This window comes from Clarias gariepinus, chromosome 27 (assembly GCF_024256425.1).
Source record: "Clarias gariepinus isolate MV-2021 ecotype Netherlands chromosome 27, CGAR_prim_01v2, whole genome shotgun sequence".
Classification (NCBI taxonomy): Eukaryota; Metazoa; Chordata; class Actinopteri; order Siluriformes; family Clariidae; genus Clarias; species Clarias gariepinus.
Window position 1 is genome coordinate 2,833,842 of NC_071126.1, and position 26,156 is coordinate 2,859,997.

The 26,156-nt window shown below is 39.2% G+C and overlaps 1 protein-coding gene across 1 annotated transcript in view; it reads left to right on the top strand.

The window, feature by feature from the left end:
* The window catches only part of scfd2 (sec1 family domain containing 2), a 133,198-nt gene that overhangs the window by 62,461 nt on the left and 44,581 nt on the right, over window positions 1-26,156 (top strand). Inside the window, exon 5 of the mRNA XM_053488965.1 lies at window positions 8,658-8,919. Within this exon, the coding sequence (XP_053344940.1) occupies window positions 8,658-8,919 (262 nt within the window). The remainder of the gene's footprint in view (window positions 1-8,657; window positions 8,920-26,156) is intronic.

A 26,156-nucleotide genomic window follows, 5' to 3' on the forward strand; every position in this document is an offset into this window, starting at 1 on the left:
GCGGTGTTTTATCTAACACTCGCTTCAAGAGCACGTCGTCTCTCCTCTCTGTCTCACTCTATCCATCTTTCCTTCTTTTACTCTACCGCTCATCGATCTATACGTGTTAGGAGGATCGCAGACGTTAATCAGGACGTCCGTAGACTGGAAGCTCGTGTAATTGGACGTCTGTGATTTCCATCTTATTGTTATTTCCTTTCTCACACTGAATAAACGCGTTTGCTCGAGTGTGTCCTCAGACTACCGGGTACTCGCTTCAGCTTCAAAGAATTCAAATTCTCATACTAGATTTGTTTCGCGCTTTACAGTCCGAGAGAGACGAAGTGGCTTGTTTTGGAAGAATAACGTGCAGAACGTCGCTTTGCATGGCAGCGTGGTCCCGTCACGTCGAGCTCGCGCACTCCCACGCGTTTCACGCGTCCTATTTGAATACGGCTGTTATGGAAATGACGCTCGCCTCGCTTCGGCCTCTTTGTCGTATCGTTAAAAAAAAGTGCTTGAGCTTTGTTTATTTCAACACACACACACACATACACACACACACACACTCTAAGAAGTTTTTTTTTTCTCATTCCCTTTTCCTTTCCTTGTTTGTTTTATTTTGTTGTTGTTTTTTTTTCAGGAAAGACCTTATCAGAAAGTACATCAGGCTCTGGCGGTCATGTACACTGATGTACACTGCGTGCGAGTGTGTGTTTACTCATCTTGCACTCTCCGTCGTATAAACGTGCATCTCTCTCCGGACACAGAGAGCCCGAACGAGCCGAGAGCCCGATGACAGATGCGTTCTATCCCGTTCAGTCTGACGGGATAAAACGCATCCTGGGACTTTCCTGAAATTCCCGCCTTTTTCCAAACACCCGGATTCCGACCAGATGACAGAATTTGTTTAATTCTGACGCAATTTTTTTTTCCACACTTGAAAATTCACACATAGTCCAATTTGTTAAAGCATGTGTGACAGTTAATACTATCCGTGTCTTAGGTTTTGCATTAATATTTCCGAGTCTGTTTAGCATTTGGCCACGTTTAAAGATCTTTTGCACACACACACACACACACACGTGCTTGAAAGACACATACATTAGAATTTCATGGTCATCATTTTTTTTTTTTTTCAAAAAGGTCTGTTCCTCCTCAGTTACAAAAGTATTGGCACTGCTCCATTTATTTCCCTGTATGTCTGTCTTAATAATTAAATCTTTTTCATAAACACCCTTTGCACATTACAGGAACTCTGCTGGAAGTTGTTCAATCCTGATCTTGCTTCAAGCCATTTCAATTCAATTCGATTCAATTTTATTTGTATAGCGCTTTTAAAAGCAGCTTTACACAATTTCCACATAATGTCCAGGATCCAGTAGCAAGGATAGTAATATGATACCTTAATGGTTTTCAATCCCTAGTAAAACACTTGGATATGTTTCTGTACCAACCTCATCAGCAACCTCATTTCCCCTCTCGTCCAGTCCACTCAGGAACCACTCGGCATTCAGCATCACCCGATTACACTAATCACCGGCCTGATCACCTGCCATCATTTGCTCATGTTTCTCACGGGTTCATGCCTTTGGATGTTTATTTATGCTCGAGTGATTTATAGGTCACTGTGTGGCTTAACAAAGAAAAGAACATTCTTCTGAATCTGCTCAGGTACAGGGACTGGACTGAAAAACCAGAGCCAATAAAATCCATCAGGAAGCCTGGAGAACTATTCCTGAAGACAGCATTAAAAATACAACAAAGTCAAACTATGAAAGAATGGAGGGCTCAAGACTTTTGCACAGTACTGTATTTCAGTAGGAGTATTTTTATAGAAGTACTGGTGAACATATTGAGGTTAAAAATCTTTGAGCGTTAAAAAACTTTGGCATCAACTGTTGTGGACGCCGTGAACCCAGCCTGGCCAGAGGGTTAGAGAAGGGCTCCATTGTGTGGAGAACGCTGCCTGGTTTTGGTTAGTGCCAAACACACACACACACACGTACAGCAGAGCTCAGCTCCCTCTAGAGGTCCATCTGGAGTTCATTTCCTGTTTGAGACAGCTTGTAAGCTGTGGGCGGAGTCTGGGCGCCTCATCTGATTGGACAAGAACGACAATTTTTTTTTTCATTGCACATATTTTATGCCTGTATGTTGCTTTTTATTCGTAGTCAAACTGTGAAGTTTCTTGGAAGACCAACACGTCCGGACACTTTCCACGGGAGTCGCAGTTCAGACTTCCCAGTAACAGCACACCGTGGAATTGTAATGGCGCTTAAATAATCCTAATATTAGCTTTAGAACGTGTAACAGTGTTTATCTCATTGTAATTACTGATAATTGTGGCGTCAGCATGCAGCGACAGCCCGGTTGTGCTGGGTAATTGCAGGTAATTTTAGATGGAGTTCGTTGTGCCTACAGAGTTAGTAATTGTTTCCGATATTAGAGCTAGAGATTACTGGCCACTAGAGAGAGTAGACAGATTAAAATGGTCTTTTTTTTTTCTTTTTCTTTTTTAACGTATAGACTTCCTGCACTTTAAGTATGCAGTTATTTCACGGCAACGGCACATTTGAGTATTTTCATTCAGACCTAATTTAGCCCAAGTCATGTTCCTGAGTCTTTCTGATTGAGGCTCTGGTACAGATCCACTGGGTAGCTTACAGGTGTGTAATGGAGCCTGAGATCTATTATTATTATTATTATTATTATTACTATTACTAATAGCATTACACAATGCAGCGATAATGAAGACAGGGAGAGAGAACTGTGCTCTCTGGTTGTGAATGTAACCACAGGCATTTTTTTCTGTTTTTTTTTTGGGAGGGAAGCAAAAAATGTGGCAACATTAAATGAAATAACGACCTTGAATGCAAATTCAACAGCTGTAAATTTATTCTGAGGTCGTGAGCACATGTGCACGTGTGTGTGTGTGTGTTTGTGTGTGTGTGTGTGTGTGTGTGTGTGAGTATGTGCGCATGTGTGTGTCCCAGCAGGTTGCTTTATTGGGCAACCAAATTAGTTGAACATGACTCTCACGCAGATGTCAGGTGTCGGTAAGAACACAAACACACAGCAGCGCAGCCCATTATGAGCCTGACAACTGAAACATGCCTTTAAAAAAACATTCGTCAGAGCTGGCCAACGACAAAAGCGGGCTTAACATACACTCAACATGCACTCACACTCACACTCACACTCACATGCTTGGAGGGACAGTTGCAGAAAGTAAAATTCAGAAATAATGTGAGAAAAAAAAATTCTAGATCTGTGTGTGTGTGTGTTTGTGGTTTATTTTGCATGTGTCATTCTTTTGTTCAGGAGAGTGAAAGCATGTTCAGTGAGAAATAATTGCGGTAAGATTTGTGCACGGTTTATGTTTCACATTGAGTAAGGAGAAAAATGGGGGTCGTGATTGGGGCCGAAGTGACGAACGTGCCTCCGGGGGAGGAAGCTGGCTGGAATACAACTTGAGCTCACTTTTTCTTTTTTTCTTTTCTTTTTTTTAAGTAATGCAGCTCATGTGAATAAACGCTGAAGAAGAAAGCCACTCAACACACGCTGAGCTTCACATGGACTAAGCTGCATTCTAATAGTTTGGAATAACAAACTGAAAAAAAAAAAAAACCTTCAGTCTCAGTCCACAAAAACAAAAGTATCAGTTCACGCCGAGGAAATGTTTCAAATGTTTCTGTTTCAAATGTATCTGTTGATTTTTCGACACCCAAAACAAAAAAAAAAAAGTTCAGGTCAGTTTGGTGTACCTAAAGCTCTCATTCTCTAAAAGCAAGTTCTGACATCCTCATTAAGTTCTACAGGAGTCAGTAGTGTTTCATTAGCCTTCAGTAGTTTAATAGAACATTAGCAGAACTCGGTGCCATATCAGTACATCCTGCCGAGAAGTCTCATCAAAGATCTGTCGCACATTTGTTTCTTAAATAATGTCTAAAACACTTAGCATGTTACATGCTTTTTCCTATTTAACGATACATTTTTAAATGGTTTAAATGCATGATACCTTACAGCCAAAACTACTCGGTGGGACGTTCTAAACTAATGCACGACTTCTGACCAAAAAGATGGGGGAATTAGGCCTCACAGGGGTATATACGTTTATACAAGTGTTCTACCACTTGTTTTGTTAGCTGGATATCTCCATTAAATATCTACGTATATAAAATCATCAAAGTGAGAACTAGGAATCTACTGTATACCAGGAACTAGGAAAAGGTTATATACTACTTTTTTTAATATTATTCTTACGTGTATAGTTTTTATTTTAATTACAATATTGTAAAATTTGTAATCCTAATTCCATTGGTCACTGTATAATGAAGTGGATGTATGTACAGTGGAACCTCGGATTACGAGTAACGTGGTTTACTAGTGTTCCGCAAGACGAGCAAAGATTTTTAATAATTTTTTACTTTAAAAACAAGCGTTGTCGTGGTATACGAGCTCCGAGTATCATGTGTAACGCATGCGCTTCTTGTTTTGACACAGAGCGTCGCGTCATCACAACTGAGCCAACAGTTTTTCTCTCTTTTGTGCTGCGGGTATTCATCTCCCCTGCTGGGTCTTCGTGCTTGTCTCTTACTGGAATAATCAACATCTGTGTGTGTGTGTGTGTGTGTGTGTGTTTTTCTTCTCTTGCGCTGCAGAGTGTGTGTGTTATGTGTTTGTTCGCATAATTTGACACTGTGCCGGTCACACATAATCCCACACGCTCTCTTTCTGTCTCGCCTTTACTGTGTGTCAGTGTTCGAGTGTGTGTGTTATGTGTGTGAGCGCGCGTAATTTGACACCATGCCGGTTCTCTCTCTTTCTCTCTCTCTCTCTCTCTCTCGCCTTTAATGTGTTTGTGTGTGGGTGTGTGTGTAACAGAAAGGGGGTGCTTCACTTAAACACAATCGGCACGGTGTCAAATTAGGTTCGCGCACACACATAACACAAACTCAGCAGCGCAGAGGAGAGAGAGAAAAACACACACACAGCACCTGTGCGCATAAATGGAAACACTTATCTGTTGGGTTTTTAATTTTTACTTTTTTTAAAGTAACGTGCAGGTTAATTTGTTTTATTTTTAATTTCTTTTTTGTGTTAATTATTTTTATGTATTTTTTTGGGCTGTGGAACTAATAATTTTAATTTCTATTATTTCTTATGGGAAAATGTGCTTTGATTTATGAGTGTTTTGGAAAACGAGCCCACTTCCTGAACGAATTATGCTCGTAATCCGAGGTTCCAATGTAAAGACTGCTTCTTCTAAATCTACAGATTTTATTTGCAGAGCTCAGTAATATATTACATTATAAGTTATGTAATTATGGATCCCTACAGAAAAAAACACAGAAACCAATAAAAGTACAGGATTCAAAGCAAAGAATCACCAAAGTGTGACCTGGGGAAAAGGATGAACCTTCAACATAAACCAGTTTTGACAGAATCAAGCTGATCACTTCTTCCTGCTCCAGGTCTGGTCTTTAAGTGCTCGCAGAAATTTGCAATCATAATTACAATAAACATTTTAAAAAGAAAAACTGTACACTCAAATAAGAAAAAAAAACATCAACATTATCACATGATATAGAGAGAGTTTTATTGTTGAGTTTTTATGACGTAAGAAGTATTCTTAATCTTCTTCTTAAGCATTAAGATTTGCCGCTAGTTTCTACTGGACCATTGCATCCTGTCTATACTTGATGTACACCAGTCGCCACTTCACAATAAGTGAAGTTGCATGGTAAGAAACTCAACTTTAAAAACCTTAGCTATGTTTAATAGTAAAGAGCATTTATATACGCACACAATGTGATGAGAACTTACTTCATAAGAAAACCACATGTTAGTAAGACTCATAATGATCGACGGAAAAAGGTCATGTGATCTGCTTTGTCCAGATTGACCCAATTTCAGAGTGTGCGTTAGGATAAGAAAGGAAGTGCATGAAGTGATGCACCCGTCCTGCATAGTGCCCACTGTACAGCCTCTGGTGTTATAATCTGGGTTTGCTTCAGTTGGTCAGGATTAGGCTTAGCAATGTTACGTGGCAATAAAAAAAGTCAGCCGATGACCTGAATATACCGAATGACCAGGTTAACACATCAGTGGAGTTTTTCCTTCTTTTCTGATGCCATGGCCAAATTCCAGGATTCATATTGTGAAAGAGCACATGAGGAGCCTGAGAAATCATTTTTATGCAACTGGACACCACACTGCACATCATAATCGAAGTGATCAAATATTAATGCTTGTGCCATTTTTTTCCCCCCGATCACGATCATGACTACAAAAAAAGAAAATCTTAATCTTGCCAGTAATGTCTTCATAAGCTAGCACAGGTGTGTTCTTTTGGCGGAACAACTGAAACAAAATGCAAAAAAGTCCGTAACAAAATCGCACGCACACACACACACACACTTACACACACATACACAGTTCATGGCTTATTGTGTAGCACAGAACCTCACAGTCATCAAGAGCACATTGTTCCTCAAAGCGAAGGTCCCTTATGTTGGAGTTATGCGATCCCGAGTCCAGGCCGGTTCACTTTTCTCCAGAGGAAGAGACTGAATATTTGTGTTGGGGCAGAGAACTGTACCTGGGCCCAACGGGAACGCTTCTCTTTATAACAGTATCCAGTCACAAGGGTATTAGAGGGTTTTTTCTTTGCAGGTTTCTCATACAGGAACACTCTGTTCGTTCTCTTCTGTGTTCTTGGATAAATTATTTGTTGGGGTCACTACAGGTTACAGTTTTCCTTTTCAGAAAATGAAACGGCAGTTTCTAAAGCATGTTTATGCTGTACATTCTGTAAGCATTAAGCATGCCTACGCTCTGAGCTAAACCCTTATTCGAATGTTTTTTTACTGTTTTGTTGTATATGTAACTTGTATCAACCTTTCACAGCACATCAGGAGAAGTATCACATAGTGGGGCTCATGTTCAAACCAAAGCAAATCTCTGTTTTGCTACAAGCTCAAATTGCTAAAACACATCCCTTCATATTGTAGATATGTAAAGATTTTTTTCAGAATGTTCTCTGTATTAGGTGGACTGTTTTGTTGATGATAAACGACGGACAACCTTCCCACTGGACCCCAAAACCTGCATTGTTAGTTAAATTACTATGGCCTTTCTATACAATAGGGTTTCGTGCATTTCAAAATTGCCATCTTTTAGTATTAGCTTTGGGTGGTCAACCACTGATGCTGGAAAAGTTCACCCTTAAATTTTTAGACAAAATTGCCTTGTACTCCTTCCAAGCCATTGTACAAGGGTTCTCGTTGCTCCAGCTTTAGCTCAGCTCTGTGGTATATGTCTGCAAGATTCCTCTGGATGCCAAATACTTAAACACAGAGGCAGTGGTTCCTCATAACCACACAAAGCTGAGGTCTTCATCTTGCACTGGGATTCTTGTTTTTTTCTGCCTGCACCATACATTCTAAAGCTGTATGACATGTTTGATGTGAGAGCTGGGTCCTTGAAAGCACAGAATAGTGACAGGATCCTGCTTTACTTTTATAAAAACTTAAATATGGAACTAATATACAGTATATCTGCACACAAGCTTGTGGTCTTTGTTGTGCTCACTGGTTTTGTATTTCCTAATTCAACTGGGAAAACAACTTGAGGCTTACAGAGGCAAAGGTTGGGAGGTATTGTGTGTGAAAATCTCCAGAGATCTGGGGTTTCTGAAAAACTTAAACACAGCCAAAGACACTGATGTTACTGGAATTTTTTTTCTCCACTCTGATGTTGATATGAACATTAACTGCAGCCCATATCTGATGGCATCTTCATGTCTAAACATGTTCCCAATCCTGGTCGTTCCCTAACCCTAACTCCCCTAAACCTCAATCTTAAACCTTAACACCCTAACCTTGAACATAACCCTCTAAACCTATACCTAACCCCCCAAGCCTAAACCCTGACTCTCTAACCTTATCCCACCTATCCCCTACTGTACCTCATTATCCTTAACCTATCCTCTACCTCCTAATCCTAAAGCTAACCCCTTACCCTAACCACCTAACCCTAAACTTTACTACCCAACTCTAACCCAAACTTTAACCCCCAACACTACCCTTTCCTAACTCTAAACCTTTATTGTTCTTAATATGGGGACCAATGAGTATATAATCATGCTTTGTCGGTGTAAATAACACCAAATCCCTTTATATTTTTCCTTTAGAGATTTACAAATAATGCTTACTAATGCTCACAGTAAAAACTGTAGTTATTGCTTTGCACACTAGGCTCATAGGCACCCCATAGAAATTGTCTATTTTCTTCCTTTTTCTTACCTTTTTCTTTTATTTTTAATTTATTTTTTCTGTTAATTATTTTTATGTATTTTTGGGGGGCTGTGGAACTAATAATTTTAATTTCCATTATTTCTTATAGGAAAATGTGCTTTGATTTACGAGTGTTTTTGGAATACGAGCCCGCTTCCCGAATGAATTATGCTCGTAATCCGAGGTTCAAATGTAAAGACTGCTTCTTCTAAATCTACAGATTTTATTTGCAAAGCTTAGTAATATATTACATTATAAGTTATGTAATTATGGATCCCTACAGAAAGATCCACAGAAACCAATAAAACTATTGGTTTTTTAAATGCGTTTTTGTGAAGGGTATGACTTATCCCTCATTTCTGTTTTTATATTTTGTAGGCACTGGGAGAGTCTGAACTTGCGGATGTCCTGAAGCAGTTTCTTCCACTCACGAAGTCCGGAGGTGGTTCGGTTTCAGGTTCGGCTGATTTCAGCGTGGACCAGCTGCTGCTGCTGTTGGTGTACGTGTACTCTCTGGCTCAGGAGACGCAAGCGAGTGGAACACAGGACGAGGAGAAGGTGGAGAGAGAGATCATCGGGGCGCTGACACTTTTACTCACCCAGCAGACCACACTGAGTCCACTGGTGCAGGGTTTTACAGGTACGACTGGAGATGAGTGAGGTCATGACGCTGATATAGTATTATTATAATTCTTAATAATGCCACAAAACACTTTCTTTCTTAAAAGTCTTTATCTATTAGAATCTAAGGGTACAAATGTGCAGAACGTTTTATTTAGACCGTCTTTGGTTGCATAATATTAAATGCAACTGTGTTATCACATGACCATTCAGCTTATGCTGAATGCTTATGCAATTCAGCTTATGCAGCAAATTACCCATGATGAAACACGTTTGGTAAGTAGGTGGCCATTTTGATTTCATAACTATGTACCTACTGGAGTGATCTATTCCAGCAGGTAGGTGGACTCTTTTTTTTTTTATATTTCGTTTCTTTTTCCCCAAAAAGAACCTTTCACAACATAGGATAAAAAATTCATTCTTACTGTACATTTAAATAATTTACCCAGTTGACCGTTTACCTGCAAGGTGGATGCTGAGAAATCTTCTGCAAGACCTCTGCTGTTTATTATTGTAATATTGTAGAATTTCTTTTCATTTTAGATAAAGTGCAACTATCAAATCGTAAAAGTGAGTGAGATAAAGCATGCACAAGTTTCACTTTCCGCGGAACAATGAACCATAAGGTGAGGGAGGTGATCAAGGATTGGGAGTTCAGACCCCATATAAAGTTTTATTTACTACAGTTTCCCTTGTCCCTAGACAAATAATGTACAGTAAGAGTAAAGTGTTTTAGCAGGCAATCGTGTTTCTTTTTATATTCTTACAATTAACAGCTGCCTCCATACAGTAGCAAGCACTGTTTCTCTGAGGCAAAATGGTGGAAATAATTGTGGATAAAATGGCAGACAAAATGGTTAATGAGATGACGGACAAATTGACAACATGGCAGACAAATTAGTTGATGACATGTCAGACAAAAAGTGGAAAAATGGTAGACGACATAGCAGACAAAATGGTGGACGAAGTGGCGGACAAACTGCTTAATGAAATGGCGAACAACATGGTAGGTGAAAAATAGACAAAATGGTGGACAATATGACATACAGAAGTGTGTACGTAAGGGAAAATAAAATCATGTACAAAATGACGGACAAAATAGTCAAGGAAATGGTTGGCAGAGTGGCACAAAACATGGTTGATGAAATGGACAAAATTGTGGGTGAAATAGCAGACAAAATAATGGACAAAAAAGCACACAGAATGGCAAACGAAATTGCAGACAAAGTGGTAGATAAATGCGTTTTTGTGATTTCACATAAAAAAGTGAGTCTAAGAAATGGAAAAAGAGAGAGTTTATTGATTATTGTTCTTCTTTTATGAACCGAGTTTAGCTGCAGTCCTCTTTTCATTCTGTAAGGGTTGCTCTGCACGCAAGCTCCTTTGCATTAAGCTGTTATAGCTAAAACAAACTGCAACTCCACCACACACAAACCATCTCAAAGGAATTCTGTCACACAAATGTGCTCTGTCTGTAAAAATCTTTTTACCAACTGATCATTCAAGTTTTCTAAGAAAAGGGAAATTATATACTCTTCTTCCAGAGACTAGTTTTTTTTCCCCCTACAGCCTTGGTGCTAAATATGTGGACGTCCTGACCGATATTTAATCGTGCCTGGCTGCTTTAAACACTACCGTCACAGCTTGTAACTTTCACCCTTACACTTCCTTAAAGTGTACTTCAGAATAAGGGCAAAACAGGACCACCTGTAGCATCACGTCATGTCCGCTAACACAAACGTGACCGCATGCAGTCGGTCTACAACCCACAGTACAGCGAGGACAGTGAAGGATCCACCCTGACACAGGGAAGATTCACTGGACCCGATCTCCGTACCGCAGCTGCATCGCCAGGGAACACATGACTTCATACATCATGTGAACACAGGGTGGAGCAGATGGAGGGAGACAGAAATGGGTGGGAGGACAGTGTGTGTGAAGGGGTTAATATTCATCTGGGGTCGATACCTCTGGCATCTGTCTCTCTGCGTCCTGCTTACCGAGTGACAGAAATACTGACCACGCTTCATCACACCTCGCACGCACACACACAGTATAAAATTATTAATGACAGCACTCCTCCAGAGCACTGAAGGCAACAGCTATTCCTTATTCTTTGTCCCTTTGTTGATGAGGTAAGGATTGATTCAAACTACCACGATTCTGTGTTTTTCCCCTCCAATCTCATTCAGCACAATGCAGACATTCATATGAGATCTAAGCAAGTAAAGGTACTTGCAGGATTTCTGCATACTTTATTCATTCATAGCAGAATTTCACATTAGGTATGTTTGCAGTACTGCGCACAAGTCTTGTTTTTTGTTACAAGTCGTGAGAAGAGCTGTGGCTGGTTGTGCATGGTGCTTAGTAAAACTTGGTAGCTGATTTCCTTATAGAATTGGACAAGTTGTACCTGCGACTAGACTCCTCAAAGCATCATCCCACCAAATACTGACTCTGCTTAATTCATTTCTGTTTACTGGCTATATATTTGTTGTTGTTGTTGTTGTTGTTGTTTTTGAAGACATTCTCGCTGTATAGCATTTATTTGAATGTCCCTAAGACTTTTGCACAGTACTGTACATGTGTATATGAGTGTGTGTGCATGACTTCAAGGACATCTGAATCTAAATAGAGTTAAATTCCTAACCTTGAGTCCGAGCCAAACCACAACACACCGCGCCTGAGTGCACTGCATACAGTATGTGCCGTGTGCCTGGCTGTGTGTGTGTGTGTGCGCGTGTATGCATGGTCTGTGTGAAGCTCTCATTTGTTTCTCTGTTTAAGCCAAAGTGGTGTGAAACCTACCCATTAGGCTTGGTGGAGCCTCCTGAAGGCCGGCCATTAGCCTGGCGCTCTCAGACTTTATAATGTCATAAAATCCTACAGTACAGTTGCTAAAGGGATGTTCATTCACTCATTGCAAACAACAAAGTTTTGACTCTCATACAGTATGCGACTCTCAGATCAACTTTTTCCCAAACTTTGATATCTTATTTGCATGTATCTTGATCAGAAATAGCATTGTCACATTTATAGATTTTATTCCACTAAGCCTCATTACTGATTCCTTACACAACAGATCACTTTCTCTCTACATATTGTTTCTTAAGCTACTTTTACACTAAGGGCTTGGACACAGATCTGAGTACACTGTGTATCGTAACCAGGCATGGTACACTAATCATCTTGAAAATGTGGTCTCGAGGACGGTTCCATGTGGACAAAGTTTGAATCAGGTGTAAAAGCTAACCGTACCAAAATAAGGAAGTTGACCGCTGTTTAGAATGTGACGTCATCAGTGCTGTCTGTCTTCTCTGAAATCTGCACAGGCAAGCACAATCATAGCTGAAAACGTATGAGAGGGATCTTGGCACCGCATCCAAAATATCAGTAATGCTTGCCTAGGTTGTGCTGAAAAAAATGATACTGTCACTCTATATATACTCATATGATGATATATATATATTATTTGTATATTCATATGATAAACTGAATTTTATTTCATTTAAACTAACTATACAAACATGACCTGATTTCAAAATTGGTCATATAAGCAAAGAAATAGCACACATTCATAGGATAGCATGTTTTTATGGTTGATTCTGGTTGTTTTTGGGAAAAAAAAAAAATAATAATAATAATAATACACGCAAATGTTACACATTTTAAAAGTAATAACTACAGTATATATATATATATACAGTAAAACCTTGGATTGCGAGTAACACGATTTGCGAGTGTTTTGCAAGATAAGCAAAGATTCTAAATACATTTTGACTCTAAAAAAGCAAGTCTTGGTTTACGAGCACCAAGTATCATGTATCACGCATGCGCTTCTTGTTTTGTCATGTCTGTCATGTGATCACAACTGAGCCAACGGTTTTTGTCTCTCTTGAACTGCGAAATTGCTGGTAATCGTCTTCCCTGCTGGGTCTTATTGCACGAGTCTTACTGGTATAATCAACATTCCTGCACGCGTTTACTGTTTTTTACAACACTGTGACTGCGTGTGTGTACAAAAAAAAAAACATATTTTATTTTGTGTTTACAGCACACGTGTACTGTTTCTTATAACACATGTGTGTGCACGTGTGAAGCAAAAGAAAGTCTCATTGGAAGGTTAAAAATCCATTTTCTTCCTCAGCCTGTGTGTGCGCGTAATTTAACAACGTGCCAGTTCACACATTCTCTCTTTTTCTCACTTTGTGAGCATGTATGTGTGTGTGTTCATAAACTGGCACGGTGTCAAATTACGTGCGAGCACACACATAACCACAGACCCAAACACACACACACACACAGCGCCTGCTCGCAGAAACGGAAACACTTATCTGTCAAAAAAAAAATTACTTTTTTTTTTTAAGGTAAAGTGCAGGTTAATTTGTTTTATTTTTACTTTATATTTTGTGTAAAAAAAAAATAAATATTTTTTTTTTTTTTTGGCTGTGGAACGAATAATTTAAGTTTTCATTATTTCTTATGGGAAAATTTAATTTGGTTTACAAGTGTTTCGGAATAAGGTTCCACTATATATATATATATATATATATATATATATATATATATATATATAATTGGTCAGTGACCAGTGTTTATACATTTTATTGTGTGTTGTGTTTTATAAAGAAGAGCCACTTACCGTTTGAGTGCCACTCACCGTGAGAGCGGTGTACTGTTTGCTACTAGTTAATCGATTGTGGATGGATCATTCTCCCTGACAGATTTTTTTATAAGGTTCTGCAAATATACTTGGGAAGCCAGCACAAGAATACTCAGTATGTGGGAAACACTGCAAGTGTACTCAGGTGTGGAACATCTAATGTAAAAGCTCAGTCGCATGGGAGTGACCAGGGTGGGGGAAGGCAGTCGAGCTCAGGCAGGGTATAAAGCAGTCATGCCCAATGTGAAAATGACCTTATGTCAGTGAAACCTCTGTTGGTTTGGTTGTTTAAAGCATTTCTGTCATCTGTACAGAATTTGTAGGCACTCTTACTGTATGTTTTGATGATGATGTAAACACCATAATGGGATTGTGCTGTATTGATATAAACTACCTGCTTGTAAATTTCAGGTTGAAAACATTTCAATAAAAGATTAAATCTTACAATATCTAACAAACATTTATTTTAGTTCAGGTTAAAACCTTTTGGTATTGGAGTGTATTTTGAGTCATTATACTGTATCTCTGAAAAATGGTTTAAGCCTAACCTTAATTTAAAATAAATTGTGATTAAATTTAAATTGTGCAAAAAAATCCAACCGTACAAATTTTCTCCAATTTTTTAATTTTGCATTTATTTATTCATTCATTCATTTATTTATTCATTTGTTTATGTATTGAGGTACTGATAACTGGCACTGACACAGTGACATCTCCGCCGTACCACCTAATATTCTATTATAGAAAGTATATGGGTCACAGACAATCGCTGGACAGTTTCAGACATACTCATCACTTTGATTAACTTTTATGACTTCCTACTGGAGCGCCAACGCCACCATCACCGACTTGTACACTCTGCTCTAAAGTTACATGCTTGCACTTCCAAGGTAAAGTGGGTGTAGTGTGTGTGTATTGTATATTTGTGTGTTAGGTGTTACAATATTTTTGGGGGATTTTGGCACATTAAATTACATTTACATTTACATTTGGGCATTTGGCAGACGCTCTTATCCAGAGCGACTTACATTTTTATTTCATTACACATCTGAGCAGTTGAGGGTTAAGGGCCTTGCTCAAGGGCCCAACAGTGGCAACTTGGTGGTTGTGGGGTTTGAACCTGGGATCTTCCGAACCGTAGTCCAATGCCTTAACCACTGAGCTACCCCTAAAATTGTGAATAGGAGTGTAGACACAGTCATCCTGGTTACATTGAGAACCAGATTTTGCTCTCTATATATGTGTACACACACTCACACATACACATTTTACTTGATGAGTAGCTTGGGAGTTGAATTCTAGAACATCTCTATGTACTTATTAAGCAGGAACCATAGTGCTGTCTCTCTCGTTCCCCCTTTTTTTCATATGAATCTATATTCCTGACACACAGCTAATTCAAACATCAGGTCCAACACACTCAGTGGATAGTAAGAATGAAAGAACATCAGACCAGATGCTTGGCCCATATTGGATCCAGTAACTTGTGTGGTTTTAATTAAAAGGCAAAACAGTGTTTATCTATGAAAATGGTTCCATTTAAAGCTCACACTGTAGGAAATGAGTTCTTTACTCGAGGGATTTTCAGGCAGATCTTCATGTATTACCTTCGACTCCTTCATAACCAATTCAGTTGCCTTACAGGCTGTTATTTAGGGAATTTTTAGTCATCTATGAGAGACGTTCAAGTCGAACCGGGACTTGGGATGAGATTTCTGGTGAATGAAGGCATAAAAGCGATTGACATTTACAGAAGAGTTCAAGAGAGTGATGAGACTCTTAGCCGCAATGAAACATATGAACCATGCGAAACTTTTTAAGGAAGGCTGTATGCCCTTGAATGACGATCTTGGCCAAGGTGGTATACATTCCTGAGAACATTCTATGAGTGGAATGCCTGATAATAAAAAACTCGTCTGCAACTTGGGGAGAAGATGCATATGGAGTGTGTGGAAACTACACACAATCATTAACCAGCACCACTTGCACATTACAGGAACTCTATTGTTCTAGGTATTGGTTCTGTACATCATAGAATCATATACACTCTGTTTGCAAATGCACTTTGCCAGACAGAGCAACCCAATCCTGTCTCTCTCCTGCGTGTTGCTCCTTCTTTACTGAAAACACTGACTGTGTGAGCATCACGATGCAGACCTTTGGACCGACCTTCTGTAGGACCCTGATTCTGTGGGAGTCTACAGCGCAATCTTGTTTTGAAGATTGTAAACATGATTAAATTGGAAAGCCAGTGCTGTGTTAGGAGAGGCGAAACAAATTTGAAAGATTATTAGAGTTTATCTCTAACAAGCAATAGACTTGACATGCTGCACAACATTAGACCTCTAGGGTGCATACTGATGCAAACATACTCCGTGACTGACAAGTTGTTGTTGTTGTTGTTTTGTAATTTCACACATGGGGAAAAAAAGACGGAGGCAAGAAGATCGTTTTGTAGTCACATGATTCCCACCATGAGCATGGTGCAGAAAAATGTGCCCAAATGAATTAGTGTTTAGACGCACTTCCCATTTTTGACCACTAGGCTCAAAAATAACTCAACGGAGGATACTGTGTGACTTTGAGCTCACAACCCCAACGTCTAGAACCATGACAACATTTATGGAAAATCTACTTATGCCTGTTAAATAACAACTCTTAGTAAAAAAAAATTATATTTGTTTAATGTTTGATGTGATTTATTACATGTATTTAATATTCTCATTGTATTAGCTATATGTTGGTATAAACTCACAATGCTGGTTAATAAGTGTGTGATTGTGTGTATGTGTGTGTGTGTGTGTGTGAGAGAGAGAGAGAGAGGGAGAGGGAGAAATTGTTAGATCTCAGCATGCAGGCTTGTTCTTGGTTGGTGGGTTGTTTGGTCAGCTTGTTTTGGAAGGAAGCCAACTTAAATTAAGACCGTTTTGCATTTGTGTGTGTGCGTGTGGATGTATGTATATGCATGTGTGTGTGTGTGTGTGTGTGTGTGTTTGCGTGTTGGGGGATTGCTTATTATTTATTGCAACAGTGTAATAGAGCAGTGTGCTGATAGGAGTGTATAATTGTATTCCACTAGGGGTCTGGAAACACACACACACACTAAAATGACTAGGAAGAACATCAGAAAGGCAAGTTTCGTTTATATGACATGATGCAACTTCAACTTAAAATTTCCTCCTATTGAATTAATTGAATTTTCATAAACAGGGTTGCCAGATCAGACTGATAAAATGATGCCTGGGCAGCACTGAAAACGCCCACTCTGATTACTCGCTCATTTTCTATACTACTTATCCTGTACAGCATTGTAGGAGGCCTGAAGTCTATCCCAGGGGTCTTGAGGCACTAGGCAGCATACGCCTTAGACGGAGTGCCAATCTGTTGCATGGCACACAAGCACACACACACTCCAGGCAATTTGGAAACCACAATTAACGTATGTTAACTGTATGTCTTTGGACATCTGTCTGTGGGAGGAAACCCACCAAAGCACGGGGCAATCAGTCAGACTCCATAAACACAGCCCCGAGGCAGGAACCGTGCCCTCGACCCTGGAGGTGTGAGGCCACAATACTAACTATTAGACCACCATGCTGCCTTCAAACTGATAAAAACAAAATCAGATAATATCAGTACTAGGACTCATAGTATAGTTAAATTATACATGCACATACATATAATTTAGTCTGCTAATTAGCGCATCCAAAAGAGATATTCATATTTTTCCAGCCAAAAGATGCTAAAAACGTAGGCCAGAAGGGTGGAATAACGGCCATCATGGTTCTTAAAGTTGGGAAAACGCATTCAATTATTGTGTTTTTAGTTACTCTGACCTGATAGTTACTGTAACCACAAGCTCACCCCATGCTTCATAACCCATTGAGCTTTAAAGCTCAAGAATCCAAACACACACTAAAAGGATGTCCCTTAGTTTCTCTATTATATCTGTATATAATATAAAATAATATAATAGTTAAGTATTAATATTTATCATGATAAAGTCATTTCATCCCTACAAAAAAAGACACATCTACACAATTAAACATTATCATGACGCCATTATCATCAAGTTGAATGGTTTGGCCAATGGAGCAGATTAGAACGGAGTTCTGTGGTTTCAGAAACATGGATCTCCCAGAATGCCCTGGGACCAGATTGACCCCGTCACTAGGGGGCTCCCACATTAAGGCTACTACTACCACTCAGTCGGGAGGGCCGAGGACTAGCACGTGTTTCCTCCGAACCACGTGACGCCAGCCGACTGCATCTTTTCAAACTGGTCGCTCACGCACCATTGGGGGCGGAGTAACACACTCGGAGATAATGGATGATTGGATTGGCTGTAGAGCCGTGATTAATGTGGGGGCACTAAGTACCTCTCATCCCTCCCCTCTGAGAGAGCTCGGCCAATCAGCTCTCTCTAGACCTCCGGCTGCGAGAGGTTACAGCATCACCCGGGAATCGAACCAGCGATCTCCGGATGATAGGGCGAGCACTTTACCGTACTATGAGCAGCAGTATTTCTCGGGTAACTGAGCGCGGCATATCAGAAGTATCTTTAACTCTTCGTCGTCACAGCAGTATTACTCGGGCGAAAGACAAGAGACGATATTAAGTCCATTTTCTTAATATTGAGTCGGAGAAAAAAAGCTACTATCTAGTAATATCTGGGAAACAACGTGGGCACACAATCACAAACATCACAAACCTGGTATACCATAAAATGTTAATTATGTTGTAATGTATTTTATTTTATTATATAGTTAAACTGTTTATTATATTGCCCAACACATTAAGATAAGAGGTTATCAAATAATTGTGACCAACAGTTCGTGTGTAAATTCATATATACGTGTGTGTATATATATATATAATTTTTTTATTATTATTTTTTTTTTATTGAACACTATATTGTCCATACTGCTCCTATTGTTTGGTAGTTAAATAATATAGACATGCAGCAGTTGTTGTGATGGTTAGAAATAAATTTAATTAGCTGAAAACATCAGATGAAAAGACACATTTTAAATGTTAAGATAATTATTTTGTAAAAAACCTTTAAAAATGGTTTTGGCTAGACTAGATTGACTGTAGAGTTATTAATAATAATCTTATTGCTAAAATATTATGTTCTTATTGACTAAATCTAGACTAAAATGTCCAGACTTTTAGTCGACTAAAACTTGACTAATGAAAAATAGGATAAGAGTGACTTAATATGATAAAAACTAACAGGGACATTTATCCCGGGACGAAGACTCTAAGACTCTAAAATTGAAAATAGCTGACAATATTAACGCTAGTGGAAACTAATGCATGTCCCTGTGTGTAGGTAAAATGTATATGTTTATGCTGTGTGTGTGTGTGCTGACTTCCCAGCATGTATTAAGATATTAAATATCACACACACACACATATGGATACACACAGTTTATGAGGATTATGATGTTTTTTTCATCCATAGGAAATTAATGGTCATGTTGTAATTAGTAGGAGTTAATAATCAGGCTTTTTGATGAAGGGAAGTGACATTAATTCCAGCTTTAGGACAGGAAGTGCAGCTTTGTGATAGGGGAGTGCAGAAATATGAAACCACATATGGAGGCTTACCTTGTATTCTTTGACCTTTTTTGCCAATGAACTTAAGCGAATATTTATTGTTTCGTAGTACAGCAACTGAATTAACTTCACGTGACGAGCTTGATGATTTGATTGGATAGTGTCGCTTATGTTTAGAGAATCAAGTTTCTTCTAATACTTCAGCTAAGGTCGGTAAGTTTGTTTTGTCATGTGCCATCTTTTGCTCGGCCGTGTGCTTGGGAAACAGTGTCGCTACAGAAGACAAGAGCAAACTCCTTCAGAGAGCTGGATCAGTCATGCGTTCCAGACTGGGGTGGAGAGGAGGATAAAATGGTCCAAACTCCCTGTGAACATCGTGAGCAATCCTTGAGCAGACTGCACACTGAGCGGGAGGGTTATTCCAGGGTCGGTGCACAAGCGAGAGCTTTCGCAGGCCTTTTCTTCTTTCATCCATCAAGTTGTACAAGTTCTCATGTAACTTTTTATCTATGTTATTCATACTTTATGAATTTTGCTCAGTCCAAGGCAGGGGACGACGAAAGATTCAGTTATTTGTCACATGTACCTTACAGCACTTACCTTATTTATTTTTTTCGCATATCCCACTGGGATCAGAGTGCAGGGTCAGCCGGGATTCAGCGACCTGAAGCACATACGGTTAAGATCCTTGCTCAAGGGCTCAACAGTGGCAACTTAGTAGTACTGAGGGTTAAACCCCTGACCTTCTGATCAGTAACGCAGAGCCTTAACCTTCTGAGCCACCACTACCCGTACGATTGTATCTGGACAATTTATGCACATAATCTATTTTCCATGTATATATAATCCTAAATCCCACCTTCTGCATTAGGGGTTGTTACAATAATTTGGGATTATTTTGATTGCTCAGAATAACAGAAGAATTCCCTTTATATTGTATATAATCCCCTGGTACGCTAATGTACTTATCCCAGCATTTCACTAGTGCTTGGATGCCATCAAAGTACAGTTCCTAAGGACAGATGTGTCTCTTCCTTTTGCAAGTTCATGAAGTTATCTATAGATTTTCAAGGATCAGGCGTTCCATTCACTGAATGTCCATGGGAATGACTGCAGTGAGCTGCGAGCCACCAAGGCCAGGATCATCATTCATGGATTTTTTTAAAGTTTGAACCATTCAAATGTATTACCACCTACTCATCACTGATTTGCATCACTGTATTGTGCCTGACGTCTTCTGTATAATCAATCGCTTTTATGCCTTCATTTACCACAAACTTTATCACAAGCGCCGGTTTGACTTGTATACCATTTGTATGATTGGGAGCCAATCATCGCCCTGTTCAACCACCTCTGACCAGGAGCCAGTGTGTTGTGAGTATATCAATCAGAAATTATCAGGAAAAATATCCTCTACATCATTTAATGTTATGCCCTTGTGGAGCAAACATGCACAGAAACAACCCGAAGTCTTCACATGGCTAATAACCAGGTAAACAATTTATACCCCCCTCTTATTCTAAACAGGGCAAGCTTTTCCAAAAGAGGTGTTTACATGATGCATTTTTATACTGGTTGGGTTATTATTCTAGTTATTAGTGGAAAATTTGTGTCCATGTAAACGCAGACATATATTTTATCAAATCAAATATGTAAAGTTGTTGTAGAGTTTCCATGTTGTCACCAATCAAAATGCTACCAGTTTGTTTATTGTTTTGGTCTGTGATGTAATAGGTCAACTAGGAAAACAGTACTAACAATCTGAAAGGGGCATATTGCCAACCATAGCAGAATGTGACATAGTTCAGTTAATAAATTGATTCTCCTGCCGTACTTGTATAATGAGACAAGGGCAGTAGATCATTTAGATGGCCTCGTCAAGCTATAACTGCTCTAACATGTAAACTTCCTAAGTCTTACTCTTTACCCTTGCCCGATTTTCCAGTCTCTGCTAAAACATGCAAAACCTTTTCACATCATGATACTCCCACCACCATGCTTCACTATAAAGACCTCAGGGTGATGAGTAATGTTGAAGAAACACCAAAACAGTTTGGTTTTAGCAGACCAGAGAACCTTTCAGCACACGTTTGCACAGTCTGCAATATGTCTTTGGTCAAGCTCTTGTTTAAAAAGTGCCATTTTATTTTTCCATTTCTTATGATTCTTGGATTGTGTTGTCTTGTAAATAGTTTTCTACAATCTAAGATTGTTTTCTTTTCTGACCAACACCAGTATTACCGGGTCACTGGATTTACCAGGTCACAGCCTTGCCAAATCTCAAATTCTACAATTGTGTAGTGTAACCTTGCTGCTCTAAAACCTCTAGTTAAATATATTCATAGTATTTCTACAACATTTCTATGATACCGCTAGTCATTTACAAATCAGCTAATGAATATTAATAGCCTCCAAGTCATTTTTTATTAAAAAAAAATATATATATAGACTGGGAGTGGTGTCAATGAACCCTAGTTGTGAGCTGGAGAGGAGTAGAACAGTTTTAAAAACAAATACACACAAAGATGAATGTGTAGCACATTCTGCTAGCAATCATCCATGACAGGAAATACTTCAGCTCATAAAAAGAAGCAATAAACAGGACACTTGGTCCCCCTGAGTCACTTGGGGACCGTCAGCACTGTTACACACACTGCCATGCACACGACTCGGTTCAGCCACAAGTCCATTGAGGATTATCTTTAGTATATTCATTTATAAACGCACACACTCAGAGAAAGTTATTTTGCTCTCTGGGGGTCTGGCCTACAGGCCTCAGACACACGACTGTCTGGAACATTGCTGGAATAAAACTTTTTTTTTTTTTGTCCTTCACCCGGGTCTTTCATCCTGTCATCCTCTTGCAGTGTGTGTGTGTGTGTGCGTTTGTGTTTTAGGGACAGGGGGTTGGTTAGACCTGGATGGGTCTGGGTTTTATCCATTGACTGACGGCTGCAGTACTTTCTGCAGTTAGAAATGGCATCTGTGAGCGCTTGCTTTTTACTGCTTTGCTCCTCTGCCCTTCTTAAATTTACTTCTTTGTTTAATTCCCCTAGTGACTGTTAGGACACCAACTTGAACCCTTTTTACTCTTTAACCCCCCACCAAGCCACCCACCCCCATCTATTATGGAGTTTTACGTGCACTATCGTCTCCCTGATTCCTGCACTCATGCGCTCTACAGCTTCTTATGGTCCTCGTTCTTCAGGTTTCTCTTAATGCATGCTAGAACCTGTAACCTTTTCATAACATATGCATCAGTGCTCTGTATTTGTATCTGAGCCTTAAAGCGAATGTGTGTATATATATGTGTGTGTGTGTGTGTGTGTGTGTATTAGTCAGCGCTGAGCTCCAGATGGAAGGCCTCCCGTTGTTCGGCACTGGCCAGGCCATTTCCTGTTTGGAGGTCTGGTGTTAATCACGGCTTGAGCCAGGGGGAACGGCCCCACTGCTCTCGCCCTCCACTTTCCACACCCCCATCTTTACTACTTACTTTTTGCCCTTTTTTTGGTCTTTTTTCACCCCTGCCTGTTTATATATTTTCTGTTTCATTTTCATTACTTTTTAATCCCTTTTTTCCTGCACTGCTCCACCTCCTTCTAAGACTCTAAGCTCTTACTTTATGGAGTTCTATACGTTTCTGTCTAAACCATGCATCTTCACCTTTTCCTCTTTCCTCAACCCATTTACCTTGTTTCTTTTGTGTGCACCTTCCTGAGGTCAGGTTATTAAATACATTACTGTTGTTCTTTCAACGGGTTTAGGCTACTATGAGTTCTGGTCAGAATTACTGTCCTCCCTTTTTGCTTTTTTTCACTAATATACGTTTTAACGTCTTTCCATGCTCGTAAAGATACAGTGGTGTTTCATTTCCTTATGCCATGCATGTTTTTATGGTTCTTTGTTTCTCTCTCCCTCTCTCTCACCCCTTCCCTCCCTTTCTCCCTTTTCCCATCACCCCTTTTATCATCCCTTCTCTGTCTGTTTCTTTTTCCCCTTCATTCTTATCTTACATGCAGCACATATATCCCTGCAAGAGACAGTGAGCCTTGCCTTTTGATGCTGAGAACTGCTTTCCATCACGGGGACGTGGTGTGTGAACTCGCTCACTTTATACCTGTCTAAACTGTGTGCATATGTGTGTTTCTGTATAATACATCGCTGTACTAGCAATCCCATGTGCCATTACAGAGATACTCTTATTTCCCTCGTACATGCAAACTCAGATCTGGGAGCGACACCCTAGCTCCAGCAGCTTGGTGTTTAGTCACACATTGATCTTGGATTGGGACTGGTGTACTGTAACTTAAGCTGTTTTTGTTTTTTTTGTGATACAATGATGCTCAATATGACTATGATTATATCTAAAGCTTATCACACCAAATATCATGAAGCAATCATCTCCTTATCAAATCATCTTATTTCTTATTTTTTTAGCATGACTAATTTTCCACTGCAACATGAACTCCTCTCTCTAGGGTCTTAAACATTATACACACAAGCACAGACTCGCATAGACCCTTCAATTTTTCCAATAGCACATTAGATACAATAAATGGGCTTTCAGCAGTTCGTCTGCGAAAATCGATACTTTTGGTCTATATGTTATTTGGTTCGATTTTTACAATGTTCATGATAAGAGCAGCCAGTGAGCCTGTAAGGATGTATGGCTTAAAATGAAACTTCATCAGAAGGTCATAGGTTCAAACCCCTCAGCCCCACCAAGCTGCCCTCAACTGCTCAGATGTATAACGAGATAACATTGGTAAAAAAAAACCAAACAGCGATTATTCCCACGTATGGAAAAGAGAGTAGTAATGCTAATTAAAAAAAATAGATAAATTATCCATTTAATTTCCCATTTTACAGTACATCCAGTTGTACTTTGTTTGTTTTTGTTAGTTGGTCTGAATCTCGAGGCCATATAACATTTCTGCAGCTCTACAATTCTGTCCTTTGGCTCAGTTTGAGCTTTGTGGTTGAGTTTGTCAGATCATATCTTTCAAACTATACTTACCTGGAACCTGGAACCCAAAATACACAAAACATTTGGTTTAGTTCCAACTCCCGAGCTGTTTCAGGATCTAAACGCTTTCACAGACCACTGGAACTTGACCAAGACACTTGGCGGTTGTTTTGGTCTCCACCCGAGTGTTGTGTCTTCCTTTCCAAGGCTCACATAGAGTGTAGAGACTTTCAGCATTGTAAGCTCACATAGGAGCTCACCTCTTCGCAGTACCCTTCTGTATTGTCTTATACTTGCATTTTGTGACCCATATTCTATTAATCCATTGCACATTAAATTCACGTAGATCTGTCCACTTCGAACTCAGAGGCATCCTGAGAGACAAAAGCCACTCTTTGTTACATACATATTGTTGGGAAATAGGTCAACACTCAAATGCGGATTTTCCTTGAAGTAAGTGTGTATTTAGGGACTCTGCAGTTCTGGACTAAAGTCCTTGTTATCCAAATAAATTTTATCTGTGATCAAAATGTGCTTTTCTACTTTCTTTGCTGATGTTCATGGTTAAACTACACTGCCTGGCCAAAAAGTCACCACTTCAGAAGAGTCTAATTATCGACCTGCATTAAGTACACAAAGCAATTAGGGAGATTTGAAATTAATGAAATTGGCTTAAGAACTGTCCAACAAACCTTAGATTAAAAACTGTAAGGACTGCACTGAACCTTCTACAAGTGATCAGAAAAAAATCATGAATGGAGATCACTTAAACACTTAGTAGGATGCATAGTAAAAAAAAACTGACAATAGAAATTACAGCTGTGTTTATTAGTGAAAGAGAACTAACAGGATTGGGACTTAACAGCTGTGTGTCCATAAGAAAACCACTCATCAGGGAAAATCAACTGGTCCTGGGGCCAAGTGTTCCGGACCCCAGTGTAAAAGCACTCTAAATTTACTACAGAGCAATGGAAAAAGTTCATGTGGTCAGATGAGTACAGATTGGCCCTATTTCAGAGTGACGGACAAGTAGGACGGGAAGCTCATAGAGTGATGCACCCATCATGCATAGAGACTACTGAACAAGCCTCTGGAAGCAGTGTGTCCTAAATTTTTCACCAAATAGTTTAACTTTATTCTCCCACCTTATCAAATTGTGTCACTCTGAGGCTTCCTGGGCATACTTTGATGTGTTTCTTCCTACACAAGCCAGTTGTATACAGAGATCTTGACATTACTGATTGATGCACCTTCACTCCGGTCTCAGGCACAGAACTTTGTCACTTCAAAATGATTGTGGACCTTTCTGTGGCTTTTCTCACTAGTCCCATTCTTGCTCCGACATTTTAGGAACAAGGGTACCAGACAGTGGTGTGTTGCAATTTCTTCACAATTCCCACTGGGCTCACTGGGATATCCACACCTCCCACTACAGTGAAAACTCGGATTGCTAGTAATGCGGTTTCCGAGTGTTCCACAAGACGAGCAAAGATTTTTAAAACTTTTTGACTTGGAAAACGAACAAGTCTTGGTTTACAAATACTGAGTATCATGTATCACGACTGAGCCAATGTGTGTATGCGTAAAACATATTCTTTTTTGAAAATTACTATTTTATATATACTATTTCTATTACTTATCTGTCGGGATTTTTTTTTTTTCCTTTTTTTTTAAGTTAAAGTGCAGGTTAATTTGTTTTATTTTTACTTCATATTTCGTATTTATTATTTTTATGTATTTATTTTTTTGGGCTGTGGAACGAATAATTTGAGTTTCCATTATTTCTTATTGGAAAATTTTATTTGATTTGTGAGTTTTTTGAAATACGAGCCCGCTTCCAGAACGAATTATGCTGGTAATCAAAGGTTCCACTGTATATATTATTTGTAGCATTTTCCTCTTTTTTGCGATGTTTTCTTTAAAATGCTGTTTTTCCTTTTTCACAGCTTTTCTTCAGATTTAAAATGTGACCCATAGTACTTAAAGTATGACCACATTTTATCTAGGAAAGTAAACTTTTTTTAAGGATTTACTAGACAACTTGAAGCCAACTATGTTCTGGGTG